Source organism: Cryphonectria parasitica (assembly GCF_011745365.1).
Source record: "Cryphonectria parasitica EP155 unplaced genomic scaffold M406scaffold_1, whole genome shotgun sequence".
In the NCBI taxonomy this organism is placed as follows: Eukaryota; Fungi; Ascomycota; class Sordariomycetes; order Diaporthales; family Cryphonectriaceae; genus Cryphonectria; species Cryphonectria parasitica.
This window is the reverse complement of record NW_024468909.1, coordinates 2,668,466-2,693,104: the sequence shown is the minus strand read 5'-3', so window position 1 is coordinate 2,693,104 and position 24,639 is coordinate 2,668,466. Positions and strand designations below refer to the sequence as shown.

The 24,639-nt window shown below is 55.2% G+C and overlaps 9 protein-coding genes across 9 annotated transcripts; 3 read left to right on the top strand and 6 right to left on the bottom strand.

The window, feature by feature from the left end:
* Positions 1-1,588: 1,588 nt before the first annotated feature.
* M406DRAFT_218143 (beta-lactamase/transpeptidase-like protein) lies at positions 1,589-2,960 on the bottom strand (the record flags this gene model as incomplete). The annotated part of the gene is made up of 2 exons (XM_040915523.1): positions 1,589-2,250; positions 2,342-2,960. Coding segments are annotated over 2 exons (1,281 nt in total), but the record flags the coding sequence as incomplete, so codon positions are not given.
* Positions 2,961-4,085: 1,125 nt separating this feature from the next.
* M406DRAFT_354308 (60S ribosomal protein L10A) lies at positions 4,086-5,159 on the bottom strand. The gene is made up of 3 exons (XM_040922884.1): positions 5,023-5,159; positions 4,603-4,935; positions 4,086-4,514 (listed from the first exon to the last, which is right to left on the bottom strand). Exons 1-3 carry the CDS (start codon positions 5,078-5,080, stop codon positions 4,252-4,254), a joined length of 654 nt encoding a protein of 217 aa, XP_040781134.1. The 5' UTR covers positions 5,081-5,159; the 3' UTR covers positions 4,086-4,251.
* A 1,289-nt stretch (positions 5,160-6,448) lies between these two features.
* On the bottom strand, positions 6,449-7,785 carry M406DRAFT_248494 (uncharacterized protein; the record flags this gene model as incomplete). Its single annotated transcript, XM_040916533.1, has 2 exons — positions 6,449-7,137; positions 7,233-7,785. The coding sequence occupies 2 exons, from the start codon at positions 7,783-7,785 to the stop codon at positions 6,449-6,451; spliced, it is 1,242 nt and encodes a 413-aa protein (XP_040781133.1).
* A 1,648-nt stretch (positions 7,786-9,433) lies between these two features.
* Positions 9,434-10,758, top strand: M406DRAFT_59256 (uncharacterized protein; the record flags this gene model as incomplete). Its single annotated transcript, XM_040924629.1, has 2 exons — positions 9,434-9,492; positions 9,603-10,758. The coding sequence occupies 2 exons, from the start codon at positions 9,434-9,436 to the stop codon at positions 10,756-10,758; spliced, it is 1,215 nt and encodes a 404-aa protein (XP_040781132.1).
* Positions 10,759-11,887: 1,129 nt separating this feature from the next.
* Positions 11,888-13,425, bottom strand: M406DRAFT_325630 (MFS general substrate transporter; the record flags this gene model as incomplete). Its single annotated transcript, XM_040920008.1, has 2 exons — positions 11,888-13,128; positions 13,239-13,425. The coding sequence occupies 2 exons, from the start codon at positions 13,423-13,425 to the stop codon at positions 11,888-11,890; spliced, it is 1,428 nt and encodes a 475-aa protein (XP_040781131.1).
* A 1,842-nt stretch (positions 13,426-15,267) lies between these two features.
* M406DRAFT_284734 (ClpP/crotonase) lies at positions 15,268-16,639 on the top strand (the record flags this gene model as incomplete). Its single annotated transcript, XM_040918586.1, has 2 exons — positions 15,268-15,455; positions 15,830-16,639. 2 exons carry the CDS (start codon positions 15,268-15,270, stop codon positions 16,461-16,463), a joined length of 822 nt encoding a protein of 273 aa, XP_040781130.1. The 3' UTR covers positions 16,464-16,639.
* Positions 16,599-19,112, bottom strand: M406DRAFT_34571 (uncharacterized protein; the record flags this gene model as incomplete). Its single annotated transcript, XM_040922115.1, has 2 exons — positions 16,599-16,826; positions 16,911-19,112. 2 exons carry the CDS (start codon positions 19,110-19,112, stop codon positions 16,599-16,601), a joined length of 2,430 nt encoding a protein of 809 aa, XP_040781129.1.
* A 2,837-nt stretch (positions 19,113-21,949) lies between these two features.
* Positions 21,950-23,407, top strand: M406DRAFT_354304 (NAD(P)-binding protein). The gene is made up of 3 exons (XM_040922883.1): positions 21,950-22,192; positions 22,272-22,403; positions 22,487-23,407. Exons 1-3 carry the CDS (start codon positions 22,070-22,072, stop codon positions 23,279-23,281), a joined length of 1,050 nt encoding a protein of 349 aa, XP_040781128.1. The 5' UTR covers positions 21,950-22,069; the 3' UTR covers positions 23,282-23,407.
* Positions 23,408-23,494: 87 nt separating this feature from the next.
* M406DRAFT_320230 (uncharacterized protein) lies at positions 23,495-23,900 on the bottom strand. The gene has a single exon (XM_040919360.1). It carries the CDS (start codon positions 23,834-23,836, stop codon positions 23,597-23,599), a length of 240 nt encoding a protein of 79 aa, XP_040781127.1. The 5' UTR covers positions 23,837-23,900; the 3' UTR covers positions 23,495-23,596.
* Positions 23,901-24,639: the final 739 nt, after the last annotated feature.

The window sequence follows — 24,639 nt, the reverse complement described above, 5'->3', positions numbered from 1 at the left end:
GTGTCACCAACAGGACTGACCTAAAAGCATTGTAGATGACTGTATAGTGCAGAAAAAAGAAGATGCCTGTGGAGCAACACCGATCGGAAGGGACCGAGATTCGGCAAATCGACAGGTCTCCTTCCTCAGAGCGAGAGGTTTCCAGTGTCGAGAACTTCTGCAGGGCCCTGGAGTCAAGACAAGAAAGCTTGGCCTACTGTATCGGGACACCGAGTGGATCAGTGAAACACCTATCGCAACCATACCAACAGTAACTAACCAGCAGAAAAGGTTCGACTTTAGGAAAGGTATCTTCATCCTGTCCAGCCTGTTCGATAAAATCTCTTGATCGATTCCACGAACACCCCATCGTCTCCTCGAGGAGTGCCAGAAAAAGAATCCTCCAGGATCCAGACGAGTCCTGAACGGGACCCCCAGGCCTGTTTCAGGCGCCCCGCATCAACTAGATAGAGCTTGAGTAGCCAATCGCTGGCTTTGCCCCATTACTTTGACATGCTGGGATATCCTCAACGTACCCGTCCACCCTCCCTCTGTCTTTCCTTGCCAGTTCGCCTCTTGAACGACAGAAATCTCCGGTTGACGTTTGGGAAACATCGGTTCGGCAAAGGCATTACTTCTCCTTTGCGGCAGTTCGCCCGTCGACAAACCAGAGTTTTTCGTCTTCAGGATTCGGAATGACATTGTTCTCTTACCTGCAGTGACGAGTCTGATGGATTTGGCTGTGACCGGAAGACTTGATTCCGCAGTTGTACTGTGTTCTGTCTGGCTAAGTATTTTCCCCTTGGCCTCCAACTTTACAATTTTGTTACACAGTCAAGCGGCTCTGCTCAGCCATGACATCCGTCGAGTTAAGTGCCAACAACATTACATAGCGACCATTACTTGAATATAGATCCAACCCTCCCCCCCCCCCCCCCCAATGCGGGAGGCCTTGTCTGATGTGTCAATGAGGAGCCCTTCAATCCCATGTCTATCCTCTGTTGCGATGGTGAAGAGCAAGGCCATTCGATCTTACATTGATGTATTATATTGCAACGTCACCGCAAAACCTCATCTCCTCATGCGCTAGGTGTCATTGCAACACCCAGCATTCTGGGCGTCACACTCACAACTTTGTCCCCAGCTGTTGTGATCAGGTATTCATCCAGACCCACTCCTCCTACATGAAAGTTCAATGTCAGCCAAAGTCTTGGAAGGAAAGACAATTAAGACCTGCGTCTTCTTGCTTTTCCTTTTTTCTTTTTTTTTTTTTTTCTTTTAAGAAAAGCAAAGAATGTATCGAGGATTACGTACCGTAAATGATGCTGTCCGCCTGTGCCCAGCTGACACAATCCGACGAGAACGCACCTGGGTCCGTCAGCTCCGGGTCCAACTGGTACACGGCCCTCCAGGCACTGGCCGTAGTCCCGTTCGACGTCGCCGTGGACAAGCCCGTTGGGTACAGGTGTGCGCTGATGTTACTGCCATAGAGTTCATCCAGCAGGGTGGTTATCACGTCCTCGCCGCCAAAGGTGAACCCCGTCAGCGCCAGGCCGGGCTCGCCATCCAGCACCTCGAGCGTGATGTTAGAAGCCGTCGCCGCGTCTGCATAGACGCCCTCGTACTTGGCCTTGGCCTCGTCCCTGGCGGCAGCCCGTGCGGCCGGCACCAGCACCGCCGCCAGCACGTCCGCCAGGATCTCCACGTTCGCCTGATACCCGGCGCCGGCCGTCAGCACGGTGAAGCCCACCTCGAGCTCCGGAACGAGCACGACGTAGGACGCGTAGATGCCCACGTCGCCGGATTTGGTCATCATCATCAGGTAAGGGCTGCCTGGGGCGCGCTGCAGCTCCCAGGGGGCGCCGACCATGGCGTCTGGGTTGGAGAGGAGCGAGTGTGGCTTCATCCACCGCCGCGTGACGGCCGGGTCGAGCTGGGCTGAGCTGAGCATGGCTTTGCTTATGGCGCGTATGTCGTTGATGCTGCTGTAGTAGCCGCCTGCCGGGGTCTCGTCGTGTAGGTCGGCGCTAAACCAGCTGATGGTGGTGTCGAAAGGGGGAATCACGGCGTTGGTGGTCGTGTTGGGCGCGGCGTAGGAGGTGGAGGTGAGGTTGAGGTCTGCGACCAGGTGCTGGTCGAAGATGGCCTCCATGGTCTGGCCTGTGATGTTCTCGATGGCGTAAGATAAGATCTGGTACGCTGCATTGGAGTAGATTGGGGTCTGGAAGGCGGACACGACGGGGTGCTGTGTTGGATAGTCGGTGAAGAACTCTGCGGATGGTCAGTCATTTTATTTTCCTTCTTCTGCCCCACGTCCTCATTGTATCTCCTTTCATCGTTTTGTATGGAGAGGAGAACATACGTGATCGGTTACACGGGGTCATAATATCCAGGGACAAAGAGCCACATGTAGAGTGATTGTTGCCGCCCTGGTTCGGAATCCCCAGCAGCTCCAGCGTGGACGCCAACTGGGGCGAGTACACAGCATCTCGACCAATGCCGGCCAACTGACTGGCCAGCGCGCCGATGGTGATGGAGTTCCAGTTCACATTGTTCACTGGGTCCGACTTTTGTGTCTTTGCGATCGCCTCTAGCTCGGGGACGTATTTGGTGATGGGATCATTCCAGGACCCATCCCCGGCCGTGATGAGATACAGGTAGACTGTCCACAGCTTGGACACGCTCCCAATCCGGTACACTGAGTCTGAGTTCACCCACGCCACTCCAGTGTTGTTCTGGCTGAACAGAGAGGGTGTGTAATGGTATGTGAACAATGGGTCGTCCTCGCTGAGCGAGAAGAACTCCACCGAGAAGGCCGTCGCCTCGGTGTCCAGCGTGCCGAAGAGCGAGGTCGCATTACTCGTCCCGTTCAGAGTCCCTGCAAGCTGTGAATTGAGCGAGCTTGTGGCGGCCTGGAAAACATTGCTCGTAGAGAGACTCGTCGGCGCTGGCAAATCTTGTCCGTAGAGGGGGCATGGCTGGGTATAAACGGCCGACGCAGCAGAGGCTGAGCTTGCGCCCATTGCTAGAAGATTTATGCCAGATGTCGAGTGCATGGTGACCTGTGAGGGTATCTGCAGCTTGTTGCAACCATATGCATTTCCATCCCCAACAAACGCATGGCTTCATGCATAGTTTTATACTTATACGATCCTCTCACGAGTCCCCATAGCCTTGTACTGTTTACGATGATGGACGTACACGAAATCCTCAAGCCAATTAGCTCAACAATTGAGCCACTTATTCATCCACTCCTCCTAGCTATAGTAGGAGACGTCTTGCGAACTTGGTGTATAAGTCGACGCCTGGGCTCGGATGCGGTCCACTAATGTCGTAAAGTGGGTCCAGTGCGAATGAGAAAGCGAAGAGGTTAACCGCTAAATAAATGAGCCTCACGCACCGCCCTCCTGGAGCAGGAATATGTTAGCTTTCAGCGGCAAGGGTCAGGATCCTTTCTCTGCAGGATTACAGCCAATCTATACACAGGCTCTCTGAGTCTTGCAGTTTTCGCAGGGATCTAGCAAAGCTTAAGTTATATTTGTTCTTTCAGCATCTAGCGCAACTCGACCGCTCCATTGGAACAGGTCGGATCGCACTTGTGTCCCACAGGAAACCGAGCCCTTGGGGAGGATCGTCGCATCACCTGCGCAGAGATTGGGGTCAGCCTCGCGGCTATGTCCCTGCCACAGGAGAAAATTCCTGACCTAGGCGACTGGATCCTATGAAGTGCGAAGCGCTGCTGCTGAACGCGTATCGATCCTTTGTGGTGACCAGGGCGGGAGCCGTGGCTTGCAAACTTTGAAGGTGGTGTGCTCATGTCATCTGCTGCGTTCAAGAGATCCTAGCCACGTGGCGAGCTTTGGTTCTTCCTGACTTCGACCTTGGGGCTTATGCGAGATGATCTTCTGGCCTATGGGCCTGTATACTTGCATGAAAGCGTGTCTGGGCTTCATTCAAGACCCCAGAGTATAAGTCGCGACCTTACCTATGGGATATGTGCATGGCGGTGATGACGTTACTCAGGAACCCTCATAATGTAACAGAGACTTAGAAAAGGTCAGGGTGATCAGATAGCATCTCAGAAGAAAGGTGATCATGAAGAATTTGGCAGAGGACAAGGCGTTTGCAGGTTGGAGCAAGCCCAGACTGTCGAGCTTTGTTGGTCATTGTGGTTGTTTGCTAGCTAGCTAGTACCGCAGGCCCAACATTCCTGTGCCACCTTCCTATCGTTGCAAAGACGGACAGCAAGCCGTGCTCAAATGTAGCGACCACTTAGTAGACACGCTTGGGAGGAGACATGGTAGCCTTGATGGTCAGGCTACCGACGTTCTGCCAGCCCTTCTTCAGCAGGGACACCAGGTAGTTGATGGCCAGCATGATGTTTCCGACCAGCTGCTCCTGGGTCATGCCGACGTTGCCGACAGCGACACCCATGCACAGAACCTTCTTCAGCTGGAACTTGATGGTGGACTTGACCTCGGTGATCTTGTCGGACAGGTTGTCGGCGTGAGAGACGGGGGTGGGGAACTTGCCGGCTGTTGAGAAATTGACAAATGTTAGAAGAGCATTCCTTGTGTGGACAGAATGGAGACGATGGCTTGAGGATTTCGTTCAATGACATACCCTTGGACAGACCAGGACCCAACAGACGGGGGATCTGCTTGATCAAGCTGTCGGAAGCGATGAAGGCATCGTACTTGCGGGCAAGCTTCTTGATGAGCTTCTTGTTCTTGTTCAGCTTCTTCAGGTCGTCGGAGGACATGGCGTCGACGCCACCGTGCTTGGCACGATCAATATCGTGCTGGTCACCCAGAATGCAGATGGCCATGTTGGGGCGGGGCACGGAGGGCAGCTTGACAGTGCCGGAGAAACGCTTGTCACGCTGGGGGTCATAGTTCTTCAGGCCGATCTGAAGCTCGACAGTCTCGAGGAAGTTGCGCTTCTTGGTCTCCAGGGCTGTTGAGGGGACACACAATCAGTATTACAGGCCGGCAGAGGACGAGTGAGGATGAATTGGCGACGAGGTGATTTTTTTTTACTGACAGTACTCAAGGAGCTCGGCGACGTTCTGGCGCACTCCGGCGACCGTGATCTTCGACATCTTGACGGTCTTCCAATAGAAATCTTGAGGTTCTAATGGTGAGGATTATTACGCCTTTCAGGTGGTTGTCGTGGTCGTTTGGTCGGAGGGGGGAAAAGGAAAGTTCGCTAGAGGAATTTGGCTCCAGTCAAACGAAAAGTTCAGGGCCCCACATTTTCATCTGGTGGGGTCACGTGACTCTGATCAACTAAGCAGCGCTCGATCTCGCGTTGAGTTTTTCGAGCATGTGGAAAGCATTCCAAATTGAAGAGTAAAAGAAAGACTGGATCCGCGAGTGAGATTTGTGTAGCAGAATTTTCAATATATGATGATTTCGAAGAGCTGCCGTAAAAAATGCGTTGCCACAGGCAGATATTTACATCTCCCGAGATCCCGCCATGAATGACCTCCATCTGGACCAAGTGCATTCGCATCCGCCCTCCCAAGACATCATGTACCGTGGGAACATGATACACAGCGTTTTACCGAGGCTGGACTCATGCATATGAATCTCAGGCCATAGCGCAGCAGAGCCTGCCTCAGACCGCCGCCGTGCTCTCGGCGCCCATCTAGATACCCCTCATGTCGATACTGGGTCAAAGCATACGAAGCATGTCGAGTCTACGAGTGCGCATACAGACAGGCAGCGGGGGATATGACGTCCACTCGCCATCCTTCGCCCTCGACAAATTCTACTCTCCAAGGTCTAGTACGTGGCCCATCATGCTATGAAAGTTTTGCTCTGCTGCAAAGCGTCTCTTGGTGTTCGTCTGTATGTCGCGACCATTCCACCGCCAGGGACCTAGGAACGACGTGCCTGGCAGTTAGGTGGTCGGTAAAACGTTGCTTAAGGAGGCCGGGAACGGAAGAAAATCCATAGGGAATATGGGAAGACCCTCAGCAAGCCGCCGTAGCGGAGCCTCCAGTATTGTGAGGTATTCTCTTCACATGACGGTGTAGAGAGTAACCCGTACTGATGTGAGGAAGGAAAGGAAGAAAATTGTTACAAACTCGAGAGCTGCCGACGTGATTTTTATGATGGGCGGATAAGCTGCGCTAGACCAGACTTGAACTAGCGCTATTTCTATCGATAACGACCCACATACCACAGCCACAGGCGCCTTAGTCTCCTCCCCTGTCTCCTGTTTGGGCTGGCCAACCTTGAAATCGCCTGACTTTCCTGATATCCTGATGAAAGCATGTGAACTGAAGTATGGACACTTTCTTTTTCTTTCAAACACTTCAAAATCTGTTCTGAATACGGCTCTTGTCCTATATCTATGTGTCTAGATTGAAGAAAAGAAGAAGAAGAACCATCGAAAATGTATCTAAAACGCTGTGAACGTTACTCTCCTGCTCAGTCTTTTGACTCCGCCTTCGGCCAAAACCTCAAATCCTGGATGATGCCCCGACGAAACCCTCACAAACAGCGGTCATGAGGCGGTTGGCAATAGCCGTCTGCGGTGGCAGCCTCAGATATCCTTCCTTCCACCCTTCAGGGGCTGGGTCGCCGAGACCAGACACGCCCTTTTCCAGCGCCTCTTTGACCTCCTCGATGGTGAACCACTTGGCATCCTGCAGTTCTGGGTCATTTCCTAGATCAATCTTCTCGCCGTCGCCAGGATGGGCCTGGCCGATGGCGCCTATCATCAGGCTGGCAGGGAAGGGCCAGGGCTGTGAGCTGTGGATGACCACACGGCTCAGCTTCACGCCGCTCTCCTCCCACACCTCACGCCGGACGGCCTCCTCGATCGACTCGCCCGGCTCGAGAAAGCCTGCCAGCGTGCTGTACCAGTGTGGAGGGAACCTCTTGTTCCTGCCCAGCAGGATCTTGGACCCGTCAGCTGAGACAACGGCCACGATGATGGTTGGGTCTGTCCTCGGGAAGCAGATGTTGGAGACGCCCTGTCGGGATGCGCATGGACCTCGTTCTTTCAGCGTCCCGCCTGCCAGATCTGTGGGTGGACAGGTCCGCTTGCCTCCGGCGTTGACTGAGAGCGTCTTGGATCCGCACTGCGCACAGTAGGGGTTTCGGGTGTTCCAGTCAAACATCGATCTCGCCTGTGCATATACAGCCGCTGCATAAATCGGGTTAGCCTCAAATCATCAAGATCTCATCATTGTTGGCGCACATCCCCTGTCAGGAAAGGGCGGGGGAAAAGGAAAGGCTGACCTTCGCCATATGCCAGGTTCATTGCCCTCTGGTTTTTCAAGAAGGAGTACCCCTTCGCCTTCACGGCCTCGACCACCTTGCTCGCCTCCTCGGCAAGCTGCCCACGCGGCGAGACGTCGACTGCAAAATATGGCCTGCCCTTGAACTCCTTGTAGCCAAAGGTGTCGCTTGTGCTTGGTGCATGCAGTTTGTTGCCCTCGTCAATGCCCAGCAGCAGGATGAGCGGCTTTTCCTCGTCGGAGCGGAAGCTCTTGATCAGCTCCTCCTCGCTCTTCTCGAATGGGTCCGGCCCCGTGAACCCCTTCACGTCCGAGTAGCTGACATAGCCCAACTTGTTCTGACTCTCGTCCACCAGGGGAGCGAGCTCATTGAGGAGCAGGAAGCGCGTGGACGGGTGCGAGAAGGCGGAGCGCAGGAAGGCGTGGTCGGCGCGGAGGAAGCCGACGCGGTTGAGGGGTGAGCCGGCAAAGTAGTTTGCGATCTCGCGGCCGAACTTGGCGGAGAGCATGGAGGCGTCGTCGTCCACGGTGGGCAGGTCAGGTATGATCGACATGTTCTCGAGAGGAGGGCTATTTCTAAGATGGTAAGTACCAAAGCAACTGGGGGCTAGAGAAGAAAGGGCGACTTTTTACATGCAATAGGTTGGGATGCGGACGATACGCCGGGGCACAAGAGCAGGAATAGGTCCACAAATGGGAAGAAGGAGAACCGCACCTAGCTGCGAGTCAGGAAATTACTTTTGCGAATGACGGCTCTTGTGTTGAACATCGTCATCGGCGGGTTGGTGGGGACTTTTAGAGGGGCAGCCCAGCACCTCCGATACGCTGATAAATCAATCTGTTGTGTTCTCTGCCGTCCAGCGGGGACCGAGGCTCTTCAGAATTCCGGCGCCGACCCTCCGGTGCCGGGTCGGCGTTTGCCTTCTCACTCAAGTCTACCATCAACCTTTCGCTTGTCGCTATCAAGACAGGCAAATACCAAATTTTTGGTATACACGCAAGTTTTGATGAACTACAGAATAGTATGCCTTTTGAGAACCACGGGCGTTATGGATTTCGCATTGTATGACAGATGCCGGTATCGGCTGGGCGTTGAGCTGAGATAAGATCAAGGAGAGTGAAAGGCCCACCCAGTGAGACATTGAGGAAATCTGAATTTGGTGCACAAATGGGGAAAAGCAAAATGAAGTGTCAGAGAACAAGCCGACAAGATCTCGAGGTCAAGAGAACAAGAAGCGACTCGGCATCGAGTCCTTAGACAATTGTGTACCGCTAGATGACGAATTCACCTCCCTCCACCTTACAATTGTTTTCAGATCCTGCGTCACTCAAGCATATTTACTTATACTTGCTCGGAGTGCAGAGTAATTCAACTCTTTTTTTCGTTTTCAGGGACACTATTCACGATCAATCTCACGAATCAGTCCCTTACAAGGCTTTATTACTTTTCCCTGTCTCTCTCCCTCGTCCTGAAAAAAATAAATAAAACAGTTCATAGTACAGTACTTGGAGCCGTGTAATTTCCCTGCGTGCGTAACCTGGCTTGGGGTTCATCTCAGCCACGATCTGATCGATCTGTACAGCCAGCCAGCCCATCCATCTGCTCGGATCTGACAGACCCAAGTCCCTGGGGCGTCTGGGCGTTCAGGTGGCCCTCCCCTCTACCATAGTAAATGGTGTGTTACAGAGCACCGCAACGCCAGGCCAATAGGCGACATAGACCCGCCTTCCCCGCGTTCTGTACCCCAGATTTTGGTCCAAACTTTAGCGGCTGTCTAGAGGCAACCTTTTCGATTTTTTCTTGATCATCGCTGCAGGGGGTGGCCTGACACTGCCTCCGGGCTCGGAGTCTCCGTGTTAGAGAGAGAGAGAGAGAAAGCCAGGCCAAGAAACACTACGGGCAGAAAAGGCGTCACTGTGTGAATGAGAAGAAAAATTCGTACTTTTTTTTCCAAGTTTACCATGGGACTCCTTTCCTTTCAAGGCGCCATTGTCTTTGCCCCCTCCTTTTTTTCAGCCGCAGCCTACTTCACTCTTTTAGTAGGCTCTAGCAGTTTGGCGACATCCAAACAAATAATTTCCAACTCTCTCGCTCCTGTCACCATCTCTTGAAACGACCCTTCCTGCATCCTCCTCTCTTTTCCTTGCCCCAACAAAAGGTTCAGCCGCGATCACTCCACGCGACCAAGAAAATCTGCCGTGATGGTGCCACCACCAGGGCCATTGAATCTCGACGTCGAGGCAATATCTGGAATTTGCGGGTACGTTCTTTCCCAGAGATAATCATTGTTCATCATGTCCATGTGGTTCTTTCTCTCTTCCCTTCTTCCTTTTCTTCCTGCTAACAAGTGTCATGTGTGATTTTCTCCAGATCCATATCCATCGCCTGCTGGGTCGTCGTCTTCTCCCCCCAGATCATCGAGAACTTCCGCCGCTCCTCCGCCGACGGCCTCTCCCTCCAGTTCATCATCGTCTGGCTGCTCGGCGATGTCTTCAACATCCTCGGCGCCGTCCTGCAGGGCGTGCTGCCCACCATGATCATCCTTGCCATATACTACACCATCGCCGACATCGTCCTGCTCGGACAGTGCTTCTACTACAGGGGCTTCACGTGGAAGGACGAGGTGGTCGCGCCCCCCGCCCAGCGAAAACGCACTCGCTCGCACGGGAACGGCCAGGCAGCCCATGGGGCGGCGCCGGCGCACGAGGAGAACGGGAATGGGCGCAACGGGCACACGCTGCCCGACGAGCGGACGAGCCTCCTGGACCGCGCCGACCTGCGCCCACGACGCGGCTCAGACTGGTCCGACAGGCTGATCCACGTGAACCCCGTCGTGCCCATCATCGAGCCCTCGGCGCGCCCCCCGCCGCCGTCGACCACGCTGCAGCGCGTGGCCTGGAACACCGTCGCCGTCCTCATGGTTATTGCCGCCGGCGTGGCGGGCTGGTTCCTGAGCCGTGGCCACGGAGGAAGAGGGTCATCGGACGGGCACGACAACAACAACAACAACAATAACAACGAAGACCCTCATGGTGAAATCCATTTTGATCTCTGGGGCCAGATCTTCGGCTGGCTCTGCGCGGTCCTGTACCTGGGCTCGCGCCTGCCGCAGCTGCTGCTCAACTACCGCAGGAAGAGCACCGAGGGCGTGAGCATGCTCTTCTTCCTCTTCGCCTGCCTCGGAAACCTGACCTATGTGCTGTCCATCTTCGCCTTCGACCCCAAGTGCTGGGACGACAGCGTCCCCAACAACGGCTGCCGGCCCGGCGAGGACCCCGGTCGCGTGTACGGGCAGTATATCCTGGTCAACCTGTCGTGGCTGGCGGGGAGCCTGGGCACGCTGTTCCTAGACATGGGCATCTTTGTGCAGTTCTTCATATACAGTAGCGAGGACGGTGGCGAGTATGATGACGCCGACAGTGCGTTGGAGGAGGGGAGCAGGGAGGATGACGAGTTGAGCATCGATGGAAATCGCTGGGATCAGAGGCCAGTCTTGGAGAGGAACCAGTCCGAATGGTCCAACTAGGAAACTCGATTGCAAGACTTTTTGTTTTTCTTTCTTTCTTTCTCCACCCTCATCCTCCTCGTTTTCTTCCTCAACCCTTCCCACACCTACTCCCCCCCCCCCTTCCGGATCTTCCAACACTATGACGGCTTGACCGGAGTTACATTGAATCCGGGCGGTGGTGGTTCAATCATCCTTCCTCTCATTCTTACACGGCGTTGGGGAATAAAAGACAATAAGAAACAAGGAACAACAAAAAACAAAACAAGTAGGTTTGAAAAAAATAGCCGGTGGTTTTGCATGTTCGGCGGCGGCGGGCTTCAAAAAAGGAGGGGCGGGCAAACATACATAACAGCAGGCGCGGGCGGGCGGAAACTTCTTGGAACGGGTCGGCGTTCTTTTTTTCCTTTTTTTTTTTTTTTTTTTTTTTTTTGGCAAAACCTGACTGGCATCTTTTGAAAAAGGGAGGGTTAAACCACGCTATTCCAATCTGCATTCTATCCCTCCTTCATCACTGTCTTGGTTTCAGATGTCTCTCGGGGAATATTTTGAGTCTGATCGAGATGATCGATTGTCAGAATCTACCTGCTCTCTGGGCGAACGCGTTTCTGCATCCCTGCCTCTTCTTGAATCTGCCCCCCACACCTCTGCGGTGTACTTGCGTGTGATGCCCGAGGGATGCACACACTTTGCCTCCTCAGGGCTCCGGCCTCTACTAGTAGAGTTTTGGTCTCCTACAGGACTTGCGACGTTCTTGTGCGTGTGTGTGCAAGTAAGCGGGAAAATTCTAGGATTGATATCTCGCGAGTAAAAAGTAGTTCAGGATAACAATGTCGGTGGGCGCCTCAAACAGACAAACTCCTTTGGTCTCTAAAAAAAAACTCTATCAAAATTCCTAGGTGCGACCTACATGTCTTGTAATCTACCAAACAAAAGTGACAAATACACGAGTATCAAACAATAAGAAAATAGTGAGATGAACCACCAAGTTGGCCTCTCTTGCCCGGACGTACAGACAGCAACAACATCCTTCACCTCCTCACTGCGTGTGTGAAGCCCTGCATCTTCTCTCTCGATTCACACATACTCCCACATTTCTTCGACCCTCATCTCCACACATACACCATCCTCTTCCTTTTCACAGCTTTCTCTAACACCACCCAACCCGCCTGCCCAGGAAGCATATTCCAGATCCCAGCGCAGTGATGCCCGTAAAGACGATCAGGCTGCCGAATCCGCTCCCGTACGCCAGGCTGGCCTCCCCCTTCCACGGCATGGCGTGGTACATGGCCTGGCTCATGGGGCCCGAGACCACGTTGCCGATGCCCCTCCCAGCAGCGAGCAGGACGAAGACCATAACGGGGTCTACGCCCTCGCCGTAGCCCTCTGCCCCCACGTCGGCCCCGATGGGCGAGATGGGGCTCTCAGGGTCGCTGGAGCTCGTGCTCGGGGCGGACAGCATGTCCTTGCCGCTCACCTCACGCATGACACCCGTCCAAGTGGTGCTGTAGCTGCCCGCGGACAGGCCGTAGCTCACGCAGTAGAGGTAGACCATGACCATGTTCTGGGCGCACCCCCACAGGAGAAAGGTGCCCAGGGTGGCCCCAATGGTCGAGACCATGACGCACGTCGTGACGTGGAAGCGGTCGATCAGCCACCCTATGGCGACGCAGCCGACCACGGCGGACGTGTTGAAGATGAGGATGCAGACGGAGGAGGCAAACTCGGAGGCGCCAAGAACGTCGCCGGCAAAGATAGGCACGTAGATGCCCGGGATGTAAAACCCGATGGCCTCGATGGTGTTGGAAACCTGGTATAGGATGAAGCGACGCGAGACGGAGAAGCGCAGGTTGAAGGAGCGCAGCGAGCGCACGGGCAGCGGCGGAATGCGTGGTTTGATGTACCATGCCAGGGGCGCGGTGATGCCGAAAAGCACCACTGCCCAGATGATGATGGTCGTCTGGTAGCCGTACGACTCGAGCAGGCGCTCGAGGATGAGCGGGAGCACCACGCCGGCCAGACTCGTCCCGGACCACATGATGCCGTACGCCAGGCCCTTGCGCTTGACGAACCATTCGTCAATGTACATGGTGCACGGTGTGTACGCGATGGCGCCGCCAACGCCATAGACGACGCCCTGGGTGATGATGAGCTGTGTGACGTTGGTCGCCCAGGCGCTCACACAGAGGCCGCCGCAGAGGATGAGCAGGCCGATCAAGGGTGAGTACCTGGCCCACCGCGGATACATGCGGTTCAGGAGCAGAGCCGGAAGGCCACCCAGGTACATGAGTCCTGAGCAGCAGGTGCCGATGTTGGCGATGGCCGATGACCCCTTAAAGGGCTCAGTCCGTGCATAGTAGTCGCTCAGGATACCGAAGCAGAAGCCATAGCCTGATGGAGGGGGAGAAAAAGACGAAGAAACAAGAGGTCAGCAGCCATGTCTTTTATCTTTGGTGGTGGCGGCGGCGGCGAGGGCGGGGGCAGTAGGAATTGATACTCACTCCAGACCAGCGCCGAGAGCACAAAGCATGCCAACAGGAACAGGTAGGCATGTTTTCCGGTGTCTGCAGGCGGTAGACAAGAAAGTCGATGGTGAAGTTCCTCGGTCAACCCAAAATCTCCTCCGTGGCCTGCCCTGGCAGAAAAGGCGCTCTCGTTGTCAGATGTCCTGGTCCTCAGAGAGGCCATGGAGATGGTACGTCTGGGTGCCATCTTCTTTTTCTTTTTTCTAATTTTTCCCCTTTCCCGAGTCCCTTCTCTGTGAGATATCTCCCACCTCTGAGTGTCGAATGGAGCGAGACGCCTGCGACAGACGAATAGGGCCGATGTCTGATACACAGGCAACCCTAAGGAGGCAGAAAAGGGCGGAGACGATATAAATATGGGAGACCGGGGTCTACATCAAATGCGAGGAAGGGAGCACGGCGGACAGAGACACTTACGTCTTGAGGGGCGGGGGAACATTGAGGATGTGGGTCACGATGATCCCGTGAGAGAGAGAGCTGCGCGCGCAGAAAGGTTGGGACAAGAAAAGCCCTACAGCTGTCCCTAGATTGGCGAGGAACCACTTGAGATTCCCATGATCTGGTGCCCCCCGGCTTCTCCCCTGGTACAAGCGGACAAGAGAACCCCGTCCGCCCTCGAGAGGTACATACCATAGTACGTTCCCCGGCTCCACCACTTGACGGAAGGCCCTTATCGTGACATGAAGTATTTTTTCCTCCTGGAAGGGGGGAGGGGGGCCACCACAGCGAGGCAAACTTAAGACACGAAGCTCAAATGGGATCTGCCCGCGGGACGAGTGCTCCAAAAAGGTGGGCGATCAGCATGCTCAACCCATTCCTCCGGTGTCCAGCTCTAGAAATTTGAACGCATGGGCCCCCGTCCCGGTTGAGGTCATGTCAACTTTTTTGGTGAGACAGTAGACCACAGGGTGCTGAGAGTGATCGGCGACCTCGACAAAGAAGTGGACGGTCCTGACTTATCGTGAGCCTCAACAGAGCCTATTTTTGCCTCATCCTTCGTGCTGCTGCTCTGTTCTGTCCTTTGGTCTCTCTTTGATTCAATTTTTTTCTTTCTCGCCTCCCCCCTTTCTCTCTCTCTCTCTCTCCAATGCAGATGAGACGTCGTGTGGGCCACTAGGTACTTTTCGCCAAACGACTCTGCTTATAGCAAGACACAAGATCTCAGATGGTGGATCGTGACATGCTGCTTTCCTTGGGCCTTCACACCGAGAAGTCACACCACATCGCTGCGACGGGACCACCAGTGCTGCCCCCTCGAGGCCTCACGGTTCACCTGGACTGCAGTGGCCGGCGACTTGGCCATTCGTAGCCGGAGATGCGGTTCCCGGCTTCTCGTTTAAGACTATCCATGAAGCGACGTGTGTCGAGCGGCACGTCATCTTTGTGTGGCCGGCATTCCTGTCCGAGGTGAGCGATAGAGGTTTTTGCGCTGAATAGTTTTTGTCTTCGTGCCCGTGGATGGCGGAATGAAGGTGATAGGTCGCGACGAGGAAAAAAGGGTGAGACAAGTTCACGGATTAGAAATCCGAGCTTGGGTTGGGAAGGAAGATAGGAAAGGTGGAAACCTGAAGGGCTAGACGTTTGTTTTGTTTACGAACTGGTAAGTGCCAGGGATGTCCCCCACACACATTTCTTTGAAACAGGCAAGAACGATCTCGGGGTTTAGATCAAGGGAAAGCAGGGGGGAAGCTACGATCTCTAAGGATCGCTAGTCTACTGAGATACTTGGTACTTGCGGCGTATGCACAGTGGCCGAGCCATTGTACCGAGGTATCTCTTTCTCTCAGCCGCGAGGGGGAGCCGCTCTCTCCAACGCTCTACTACCACTGCAATGAGAGTACTTGCATAATAACTGCTACTTACTATTCAGATCGGCGCGAGACAACATACATGACAGCTTCACTGCTCTACGGCCGGATACTGTGTACTGAATTCTTCATTGTTTTTGTATGCAAAACATAATTGTTCTTCAATTCTCGCAGGTTTGCTTTTGTCTTTGCTCACCATGGCAGACTCGGTAACGACCTTGGAATACAAAGGCCGGGTCGCCGTCCTCACTATTCAGAATGAGGCCAAGTTGAACGCTCTGAATCAACAACAATATTACGACATTGCAAAGAAACTGCGCGAGATTGCGACTCACGATGAGGTGTACATCACCGTCCTCTTGGGCAAGGGACGCTTCTTCTCCGCGTATGTAGTATTGCCTGCCTGCCTGCCTGTCAAGCCTGTCTCTCCTCTATCATTTCAATCATTCCCGTCCCGCCCCTTCTCGGTCTGGCCTAGGCTCTTCTAAATTCCCCTTCACGATCCCTTCATCTCTCATCCCCGCGCCCCCAGCCTACTCATTTACTCTTTTGTTCTTCTTCCTTGTCATTCTCTTCTCCTTTGTTTTGTATTCTTTTTCTCTTTCATTCTCTTGTTTCTCCTTCTTTCTCTCTCTCTCTCTCTCTGTGCCTTATCCCAAATAAACCCCGAAAAAGCCAGACCAGGCCAGGCCACTCCACAGCTCTCCCCCCGAAAAAGCGTCTCATATCGGTCATTTGACTCACAAGCTCTCATTCCAGCGGCGCCGACGTCTCCATCAGCAGGGACAACCCCGAGGGCGACACCGACGTGCGCAAGCATTGGATGGGCTCCTTCGTCGCCAACAACCTCAACATCACGCACGCCTTCTACACGCACCCCAAGATCCTCGTCGTGGGTCTCAACGGTCCCGTCATCGGGCTCTCTGCCGCCCTCATCGCCCACGCCGACTTCATCTACTGCACGCCGCACACGTTCCTCCTGACCCCCTTTAGCTCCATCGGCCTGGTCGCCGAGGGCGGCGCGTCGCGCGCCCTCGTGTTGCGGCTGGGCTACGCCAAGGCGAACGAGGCCCTCATCATGAGCAAGCGGATCCAGGCCAGCGAGCTGAAGGAGGCTGGGTTCGTGAACGCCATCTTCGAGACGGGCACCGGTAAGGGGGAGGATGAGAGGTTCAACGCCATGGTGCTGAAGGAGATTGACGAGAGGCTGGGCTCTCATCTGGAAGGCGATAGCTTGCTGGGGATCAAGAAGTTGATCAAGCAGCCCGAGAGGGATATCATGGAGACGCAGAACGTGAGAGAGGTGTTTGACGGCCTGGAGAGGTTCGTCAGCGGGGTCCCCCAGAGGGAATTCAGAAAGCTAGCCAGTGGTGAGAAGAGGCACAAGCTATAAGCGCCTGCTTCATGGCAATCTGCATATCATGCTTCTTTTAGATGTATATCCTTTCTTTTCTTTGTTTCTCTAAAAACAAAGTCACAGCACTGTAGCTATGAGGCATTGCAGGCCCTATGTAGGGATTTCATATCACTAGCTGAGCAGACCAAATAACAGGCTGCTCCTCTTCCAGTACTCCTGCGAGGCCTTGTTCAGCCGTTGGCGTGCCGAGGTGTCCTCAATCTCTGCCTCCTTCCACACAGCCTCTTCCAGCGTCTTGAGCTCATCCGCAGGAATGGAGCACTTCAACAGGCCAATGTCGAAGAGCCATTGAACCAACAGGTCCTTGCGTAGCTTGTCAGCCACGACCTTCTGGGCAGCCTCCTCTGCAGCCTGCTCTGTCTGATTCGCCTCATTCTGCTGGGTTGCCTCATCACTATCGCCCTCTTTTGCCGTCTCGGCGACGGCAGTGGCTTCCTCATCCTCGTCTTTCGGCTCCCCTTCTTCCACCTCAGACTTCTCATTTTCCACTGTAACGTCGGATTGCGCGAGGTGAGCATCCAAGACTTGCATCCAGCGGTTCGAGAGCTCCTTGCCCACATGATCCTTCAACAAAGAGACAGCGGTTGGGCTCCAAAGGTCCGTCCCAGCATCACTCATGGCCATGATGAGGCTCCGCAGCAGCCTGAAGACGCCAGGAGACGGGGACGTCGGCAGCTCAGGGCTTCCCTCCCACAAGCTTCGGCCCACGACCATCTTCCGTGCGAGAGCGTTGCTCGCAAAGTCATCCACGGGTGCGCTCGCCACAGCAGACGTGATCTTCTCTTGCAGCGAGGGAACCATGTCGAGCCCAAAGCCCTTCACAGCTTCAAGCTTGGGCAGTTTCGCCCGTATGTCTCGCAATATCCGCACGAGATACATTGCGACCTTGCCAGTCTTGTCCCCGTCCGCGTGAGCCGTCCACAGCTCAGACAGCTGCTTGTCGAGGTCCCTAAGGGCCCTCTCCAGCGCAACATTCAGCCTCTGCTGCAGCTGCGCCGGATCGTCCCGGCTCAGAGCCTGCTGCCTCTGCTCGATAGTCTCCTCGTCTTCGATCTCGTCCACGTCGTTATCCCACCTCTGCCTCTTCAGCTGCTCCACCACCTCCTCGACGTCATCAATCACCGAGGCCCACGACTTGTACCCCGTGACCGCCCGCGCAACGGCGTCATTGCGCCCGTACAGCCGGCCGATCACGTCCTGCGAGAACGGGCCGGCGCCGTAGTGCAGGTCCATGTCGAGCGAGCCCACGTCCCAGAGCCGCTGCTGCGCGTCCGTCACGCCCGCGCGCCAGACCTCGAGGGTGGACGCCACCTCGGACCCGACGAGGCGCAGCTTGTGGACCTTGGCGTCGAGCACGCCCATGACGTGCGCGTTGATCGTCTGGCGCAGCTTGTCGAGCATCACGGACGGGTCGAAGCCGCGCGCCTTGCCGCCGTCGCGTATCCAGAGCTGCAACACCTCGGTGCGCATCTCGGTCAGGATCTTGAACTCGGTCGTGCGGTCTAGCGTCTTCTCCAGCCCGGCGAGCAGGACCTGGCTGCCCTTGGACGACCAGCTTGTCAGCATCTCGACGGCCCTTTTGCCGTCTAGATCATCGTGCGACATGGATGGCTTGAAGCCCCGTATCTTTTCGCTGCACCAGCGCTCGTAGATGTCCAGCCGTAGCCCTTCGGTTTCGCGTAGCGATGAGCTGGACAGGAGGGCTTCCCTCTTCAGGGATGCTATCGCCTCGGTGAGCTTGTTGGGTACAAGGAATTGTACATCAAGTATGGTCTTGGTGTAAAGCTCCAGGCCTCTCACCACATTCACGGTGCTCCTGTGCTCCTCCACGTCGAAGACCGATGCCATCGCGCTGCCACGGACGTCGAGAAAATGTCGAACAACGTCGCGCGTCCCAGAGTTGGTAGCCAGGCTGTATGCACAGAGAGCCCTGAGAACAAGTTGGCGGCTCGTCGTCTCGCCCACGGCCTCCAATACCTTGTCGGTACTCTTCCGCAGTCGTCTCCGAAGCCTGTCTAGGCTCTGGATCGAAGCTTCAACCGCAGCCCTGTCCTGCACATCAGGCTTGCTCTCATCAAAGCTCCTGACCAGAAGTCGTCCCAGCACCAGCACCTTGGCCGCAACCACCAGCTGCTCCCCGTCCACCACCTGGCTGTTGTCCCCCTTCCTGCTGAAGCTCTTCAGCAGGCGCGCAAGCACAAGGACGCATCCTGCCAGTATCTTTGCCCTCGCCGCACCTCCCAGATCTCTCCTCCCGCTCCCGCTCTCCACCACCCCTTCCCGCTCCCCCGTGAACCTCGCCAGCCCGCCGACCTTTCCTCCCACGACGCCCCTCCCGCACCGCGCGCCCATCGTCCCCAGGATCCCCTGCACATCGTCCATATCGCTCCTCATGCGCACGATAGCATCAGCCGTGCCCAGCAGCTCGCGGTAGCTGCCGCCGACCTGCGTGCGCAGGCGGGCCTTCTTGTCATCGATGGCGAGGTGGATCTGTTTGTGCAGGGCACGGATCTGCGGGAGCGTGTACGAGGGGAGAGTCTGCCCGGAGGAGGAAGGAGCAGCCGAGAAGATCTGGGCAGATGAATTGAGGGTTGTGAGGTCGACATCGGGTAGGTTTGCGGCCATTGTGAAAGTTGTTTGGGTTGGTCGACGATGAAAAGGATTCGGTTCGATTTGAGGATAGCGGCAATATCGTCGCGAGGAAATTGAAAATGTATTATTGTATTATCATGTCTTTTGAGGCTCGATCGGATTCGACCCCGATAAGTTGAGTATTTGTGAGAATTTGTTGCGCTTGATTGGAGTTGTTGCGTTGTTGTGTCGTGGTCTTGGGAGACAAATGCACTCCGAAGCTCGCATGCTGTCATCTCAGTGCAGAGCAGCTAAGCCGAGTCGGCACCGGTTGGCCATACTTTCGCAACCAACACATACTACTCTTTACATACTGAACACAACAATTCAACCACTTTCACAACGAATTATAGAACAGAAGGCACAAAATTAAACCAAAATCGAGGGCTCATTCTTTTGTGTATAAATTCAGTGAGAATGTCATATGATGTATTTGTATCTCTACAGCCTGACACTCTTGATAAGTCCCGTCTTGATACCTGTGGTTTCTCCCTGGTATCCTCCTGGGCCCTCTCCCCCCTTGTACACAGCCTTCATACTCCTCAGCTTCTTTTGCTTCTCCTCGTACTTCTTTCTCTTCTTCACTCTCGGGTTGCGCACATCCTTCTTCCTCCTCGGCGCCAGGCCCTTGTTCTTTTCTATCTGGTAATTGATCTTTCGCTTGCCGTCCTCGCCCACCGTCTCCACCTCTACCACGCGGTCCGCTATGCTCGCCGCCGCCAGCGCCTCCTTGCGCGCGGTCTTGTCGTCCTTCTTGGCTTTGGTGCGATGCGCAATCATGTCGTAATAGTCGTCCTCGTTGTCGCGCACTTGCTTGGCCACCTTCTCGTCGCCGCTGCTCTCATCATCACCCAGCTCGGTGCCGTGCTTGGAGTCCTTCTTGCCTCTTCGCTCGGCCTCGGCATTGAGTCGGGCAGCACGGTCCCTGAGGCGCTCACGGTATGGGATATCCAGGTCGCCACCAGCGTCACGTCCTGCGTCAGCGCGGCGGCTGGCCTTCTGGACAATCTGCGACGTGTAGAAACGCAGGCTCTTCTTCTTTGCCGCCTTGTCAGCAGCCGTCCCTGCATCCAGAGTCTCCTCTTCGCCAAAGTCTGAGTGGTTGTCTGCAGCTGGTTTGACAGTCTTGGACTTCTTAGCCCTCTTCGTCTTCGTAACGAGACCGTCCAGGTCGGCGAGCGATGCCTCGACTGCCTTCATCTTGGCCAGCCTCTCCTTCTCTGCCTTGGTCTTCTTCTTCTTCTTCTCGCTGTCGCCGTTGACTTCAGCCTTCTTCTTCGCCTTCTTGATCGAGTTGGCTTCCTGTTTGACCATCAACATGTCCCTCTCCTCGGCAGAGTCCAGTTCCATGTCGCCAGCCAGCTCCGTGACAGACTTCAGGGTTCTGATCTGCTGCCAAGCCTCCCTGCAGCTCACCAGGGTCTCCATGACCTCATGGTCCCGGAGTTCTGCTGGACTGAGCGAGATTTGAGGCTCGCTCGACTCTCGTGATGGTGATGTCAACACGGCAAAGTAGCTTGCAAGCGCCGCGACGTAGCACCCCAGAATCCAATGCTTGGCCACTTCCAGGGATTGCGCCGGCTTGCCCTGCGCCTCTTTTTGTGACTGGACAAGTTGTGGTTGCAGTCTTTCGAACTCCTCAACGAGAGGCACGAACTCGGGGTACCTCGCCTGCAGCAGCCGATACCTCTCAACGGGGCCCATGTCGTCCGTGACCTCGATATCCTTCAGCTCCTCCGTGACAACATCGGCCCCGTCCTGCGCCTCCTCCGCTGGTGCGACCCACTCATCCTCATCGAAGATAAAATCAGCCTCGTCCATATCAGCAAGCTTCTTCTGCTGCAACCTCTTCGCCTCGGCCTCCTCTTCTAGGGCATCTGCCTCCGTCTCGATGGCGTCGGCGTTGTAATACTCCTTTTTCGAGTCTCCCCACCAGCCCTCATCGCCCCCCTCATCACCAGCCTGCTCCTCCTCGTCATCGTCGGCAGCGCCGCCTGACTTCTTCTTGATCTTTTTTGCCTGGGCCTTGGCGGCTTTCTGCAGCTCCTGGTACTCATCTTCCTCATCAGAATCGGAGGAGTCGTCTCCCCGGAGGACTTCTTCGTCGGATGCTTCCAGGAAGTCATCTATCCGGTCGTCGGTGCGAGCACGCTTGGATCGTGGCTCATCCTCGAGCATAATCTTATCCTTGTCAAGGAAGTACTGCTCCTGGTCGTCGGCGACGTCCTCGTAGGTGCGGATGGCAAGTCGCGCGTCGGCGGGGTTGAGGTCTCTTGGGCCTGACGGCCCCGAGGCGCGCGTCGCCTTTCTCTTTTTGGCCATGGTTTGTGACTCCCTCTATTTCTCCAAAGAGGAAATTCGAACGGGCCACAGGATATGTGAGGTTTGGCGTTGCGGAAAAAGCACACGGGCTTGATCGACAGAACTTGGTTTCGGTTGTACAATTGACACCCAAAAAATTTCCAGGCCCTTTTGAAAGACAAGACCAGGGGGGTCCCACTAGAAAATTCTTATCGATAAGAATCACTGCCCGCCCACATTAACACATGCAGGGGTACTACGACAACGGCAGAGTACTACTGCGGTACCTTTTCTGCTACTATAGATATAGCACATAGTTAAGTAGACAGCGGTAGCCGTAATCATGGGCCTCAGCATCTTACATAGAACACTCTCCCTTACTGCCCGTCAGATTTCATCCCCTCATCCTCGTGTTACCTTGGGAAAATTGTAGGGCCAATCAGGACCACATAACAGCTCAGCTCTCTCCTGATAAATCAGATGTGGGCGGTTGGGGGCTTGTTTGCGCAAAATTGGCTAGAGTAGGGACCCAACAACAACCTTGCCTGATTGACAGGAGCCCCTCCAGCTGAAGTGAGCTCATCTCATCGCAGCCTACTGAGCCTCAGTTCAGATCCAACACCCTGCCTCTGCTGCCGTTGAGCGAGGTGATGGACTACATAAAGTCGGCCAAGACGTCTCACTTGACTGCGGCTGCTGCAGGTCTCTTGGCTGTCACCATCGCGTCCACCATGGGTTTCTTTAGCAAGAATCAGATGCCCGTCGAGGGCAAGGTACGCCTGGCACCTTGAAACTTCCATGCTTGAGATGCGCAAATGACTGATGTGAGAGTTTTCGAAACCATGAATATAGACTGTCCTCGTCACAGGAGGTTCTGAGGGTATGGGACTGAGTGTGGCGTGTCAACTGGCCGCCAAGGGCGCAAACATCGTGATCATCTCACGCAGCGCTGAGAAGCTCGAGAAGGCGCTGAAGCAGGTCTCGGTAGGTAGCTGGTGGCTTCCTCTAAGATTCCCTGGTAATATCTAAAGCCGTGGCTGACATGTCTGCTTTTCACGCCTTACCAGGCTGCCGCCAAGTCACCCTCACAACGCTTCCACTCCATCCCATGCGACGTCTCCCAGCCAGACTACGCCCCCTCCGTCGTGTCCCAGGTCACAGAGTGGAACAACGGCCAGGCCCCCGACATAGTCTGGTGCGTGGCTGGGACGAGCACGCCGATGCTCTTCCACGACGACCGCGTCATGCCCGAGATGCGCCGCGAGATGGACATCAACTTCTTTGGCTCCTCCGAGATGGCCCACGCCGTGTTGCGCGCGTGGTGGTCCCCGGCCAACCGGTTCCCCGCCGACCAGCCCAAGCACCTCATCTTCACGTCGTCGGTGCTCGCCCTCTACGGCGTGGTGGGCTACACCACCTACAACCCTTCCAAGTGGGCCCTCCGCGGCCTCGCCGACACCCTGACACAGGAGGCCCTCTTGTACCCGGACCAGCCCGTCAAGATCCACGTCGTCATGCCGGGTACCATCCTGTCGCCCGGCTTTGAGCACGAGCAGCGCGTTAAGCCCGAGATCACGATCCAGCTGGAGAAGGACGACCCGCAGCAGACCCCGGACGAGGTCGCGCGCAAGTCCATCGCCGGTCTGGAGGCGGGGCAGTACTACGTGACCGTCGCGCTGCTGGGCCATCTGATGAGGTGGGGATCGCTGGGGAGCGCGGCCAGGAACAACGCCCTGGTCGATACCATCATGATGTGGATCATGACGCCCATCTGGTTGATCGTGCAGGCCGTGTTGAATGGCGATATCAAGAAGTTTGCAAAGACTAAGGGGCACCCGAGTACATATCCTAGGAAGGAATAGGTGCGGCGGTGAATCATATCTAGTTTCTCTGACAGGATTTGATATTGAACCTCTTACAAGTGACGATGATTGGTCTATAAGGTTGTCCGTATTATAGTATAGCATGGCATTGAATACGTGAAAGATAAGCCTCGTGCCTGCTTGGAGATACCCATCTCAAGACATCTTGAGAAGTACGCAGAGGACGATGTTCTTACAACTGAGAATTGGCAGCAAGTTCATGAAATATATTTCAGTAAAGAGTAGAGAGCTTTAGGTTCGAATGAGGGAGCGGAGGAAACCATACTAACTGCCCTGCTCAACATTCTTCGTGATTCATCGCCAGAACCAGCCCGAGGATCTGCCTGTAGTGCCTACAGTCTTGTCCTTCTCATCCTTCTCATCCTTCTCATCCTGGCGATCGACACCTGAAGACTCGATCCGGCCGGCCTGTGTTAAGGCCTGGTTCTCCTTGTCAGAAGAAGGGTGGACGGTGTATCGAGATTCCCGGCTGACTTCATTGCCATCCTTGTCCAGTGTCCGAATCTCAGTCTTTTGGTGGACATAACCAAACATGTCAACGTGCTGGGTCGTTGATTTGATCGTTTTGCCGTGCGACTCATCATGAGTCACCACCTCCGTTTGTGGCGCCTGCCCCTTCTGCGATCCTGCCCATTGTACAGCAGGCCAGGACGTCTCAGCGTCTTCATTCTTTTGTGTATCACCCGTCATGGCCTTGGCGAAGTTCCTGAACGACGTATCCGCGTCTGCCACAGCGCTTTCGATGGCGGAGAAGAGATCGTCCTCGCTCGCAGGCTGCTGCCTTCTTTGCGGTGTCTTGTCATCATCGGTCCTCAGAAAAGCATCGAGGTCGAACACCTCCGATACATCCTTCTTGAAATCCTCTGCCACCTGCTTCACCTCGCGAAAAATGTCGGCGATGTTAAATGTAAAGTCCTTATCCAACTTCTTCATAGCATCCTTCTTCCACTCCTCAAGGTCCGCTTGGCATACCTCCTTTGTAAACTCCTGTGCCATCTGCTCTACCTGACGAACAAAGTCCGCGGGGTTGAAGGTAACATTCTTATCAAATTGCTTGAACAGGTCATTCCTCCTGCTTTCAAACAACTCCTGCTGTCGCCTCGCCTCCTGGAGTTCCAGTTCCGCAGCCCGCCTCCGCCGCTCGGCAAACCACTGCTCCACCGACCCGGGGCGCTGGCCCGCAACCTGCTCCTCGGGTGCGGCTGTATCTACTTCATGGCGTCTCTGGCCGGGGTTCAGGTCGGCCGCTGGCAGGGGGTTCTGCAGCAGGCCGCGATTCACGAGGCGGTTGGCCCAGAACAAGGTAGGCTCCTCACCGTGCCTGAAGGCTCTGGCGA

What these genes read in the sequence shown, in the direction of transcription:
- M406DRAFT_354308 (XM_040922884.1), bottom strand. Translation starts at nt 5,080, where the DNA reads ATGTCGAAGATCACGGTCGCCGGAGTGCGCCAGAACGTCGCCGAGCTC. An exon ending in CGCCGAGCTCCTTGAGTACT is followed by an intron (nt 4,936 to 5,022) that starts GTCAGTAAAAAA and finishes TCCCCTCAACAG; the next exon opens with CCCTGGAGACCAAGAAGCGC. An exon ending in GGGTCCTGGTCTGTCCAAGG is followed by an intron (nt 4,515 to 4,602) that starts GTATGTCATTGA and finishes ATTTCTCAACAG; the next exon opens with CCGGCAAGTTCCCCACCCCC.
- M406DRAFT_354304 (XM_040922883.1), top strand. Translation starts at nt 22,070, where the DNA reads ATGGACTACATAAAGTCGGCCAAGACGTCTCACTTGACTGCGGCTGCT. An exon ending in AGATGCCCGTCGAGGGCAAG is followed by an intron (nt 22,193 to 22,271) that starts GTACGCCTGGCA and finishes CCATGAATATAG; the next exon opens with ACTGTCCTCGTCACAGGAGG. An exon ending in AGGCGCTGAAGCAGGTCTCG is followed by an intron (nt 22,404 to 22,486) that starts GTAGGTAGCTGG and finishes ACGCCTTACCAG; the next exon opens with GCTGCCGCCAAGTCACCCTC.
- M406DRAFT_320230 (XM_040919360.1), bottom strand. Translation starts at nt 23,836, where the DNA reads ATGTTTGGTTATGTCCACCAAAAGACTGAGATTCGGACACTGGACAAG.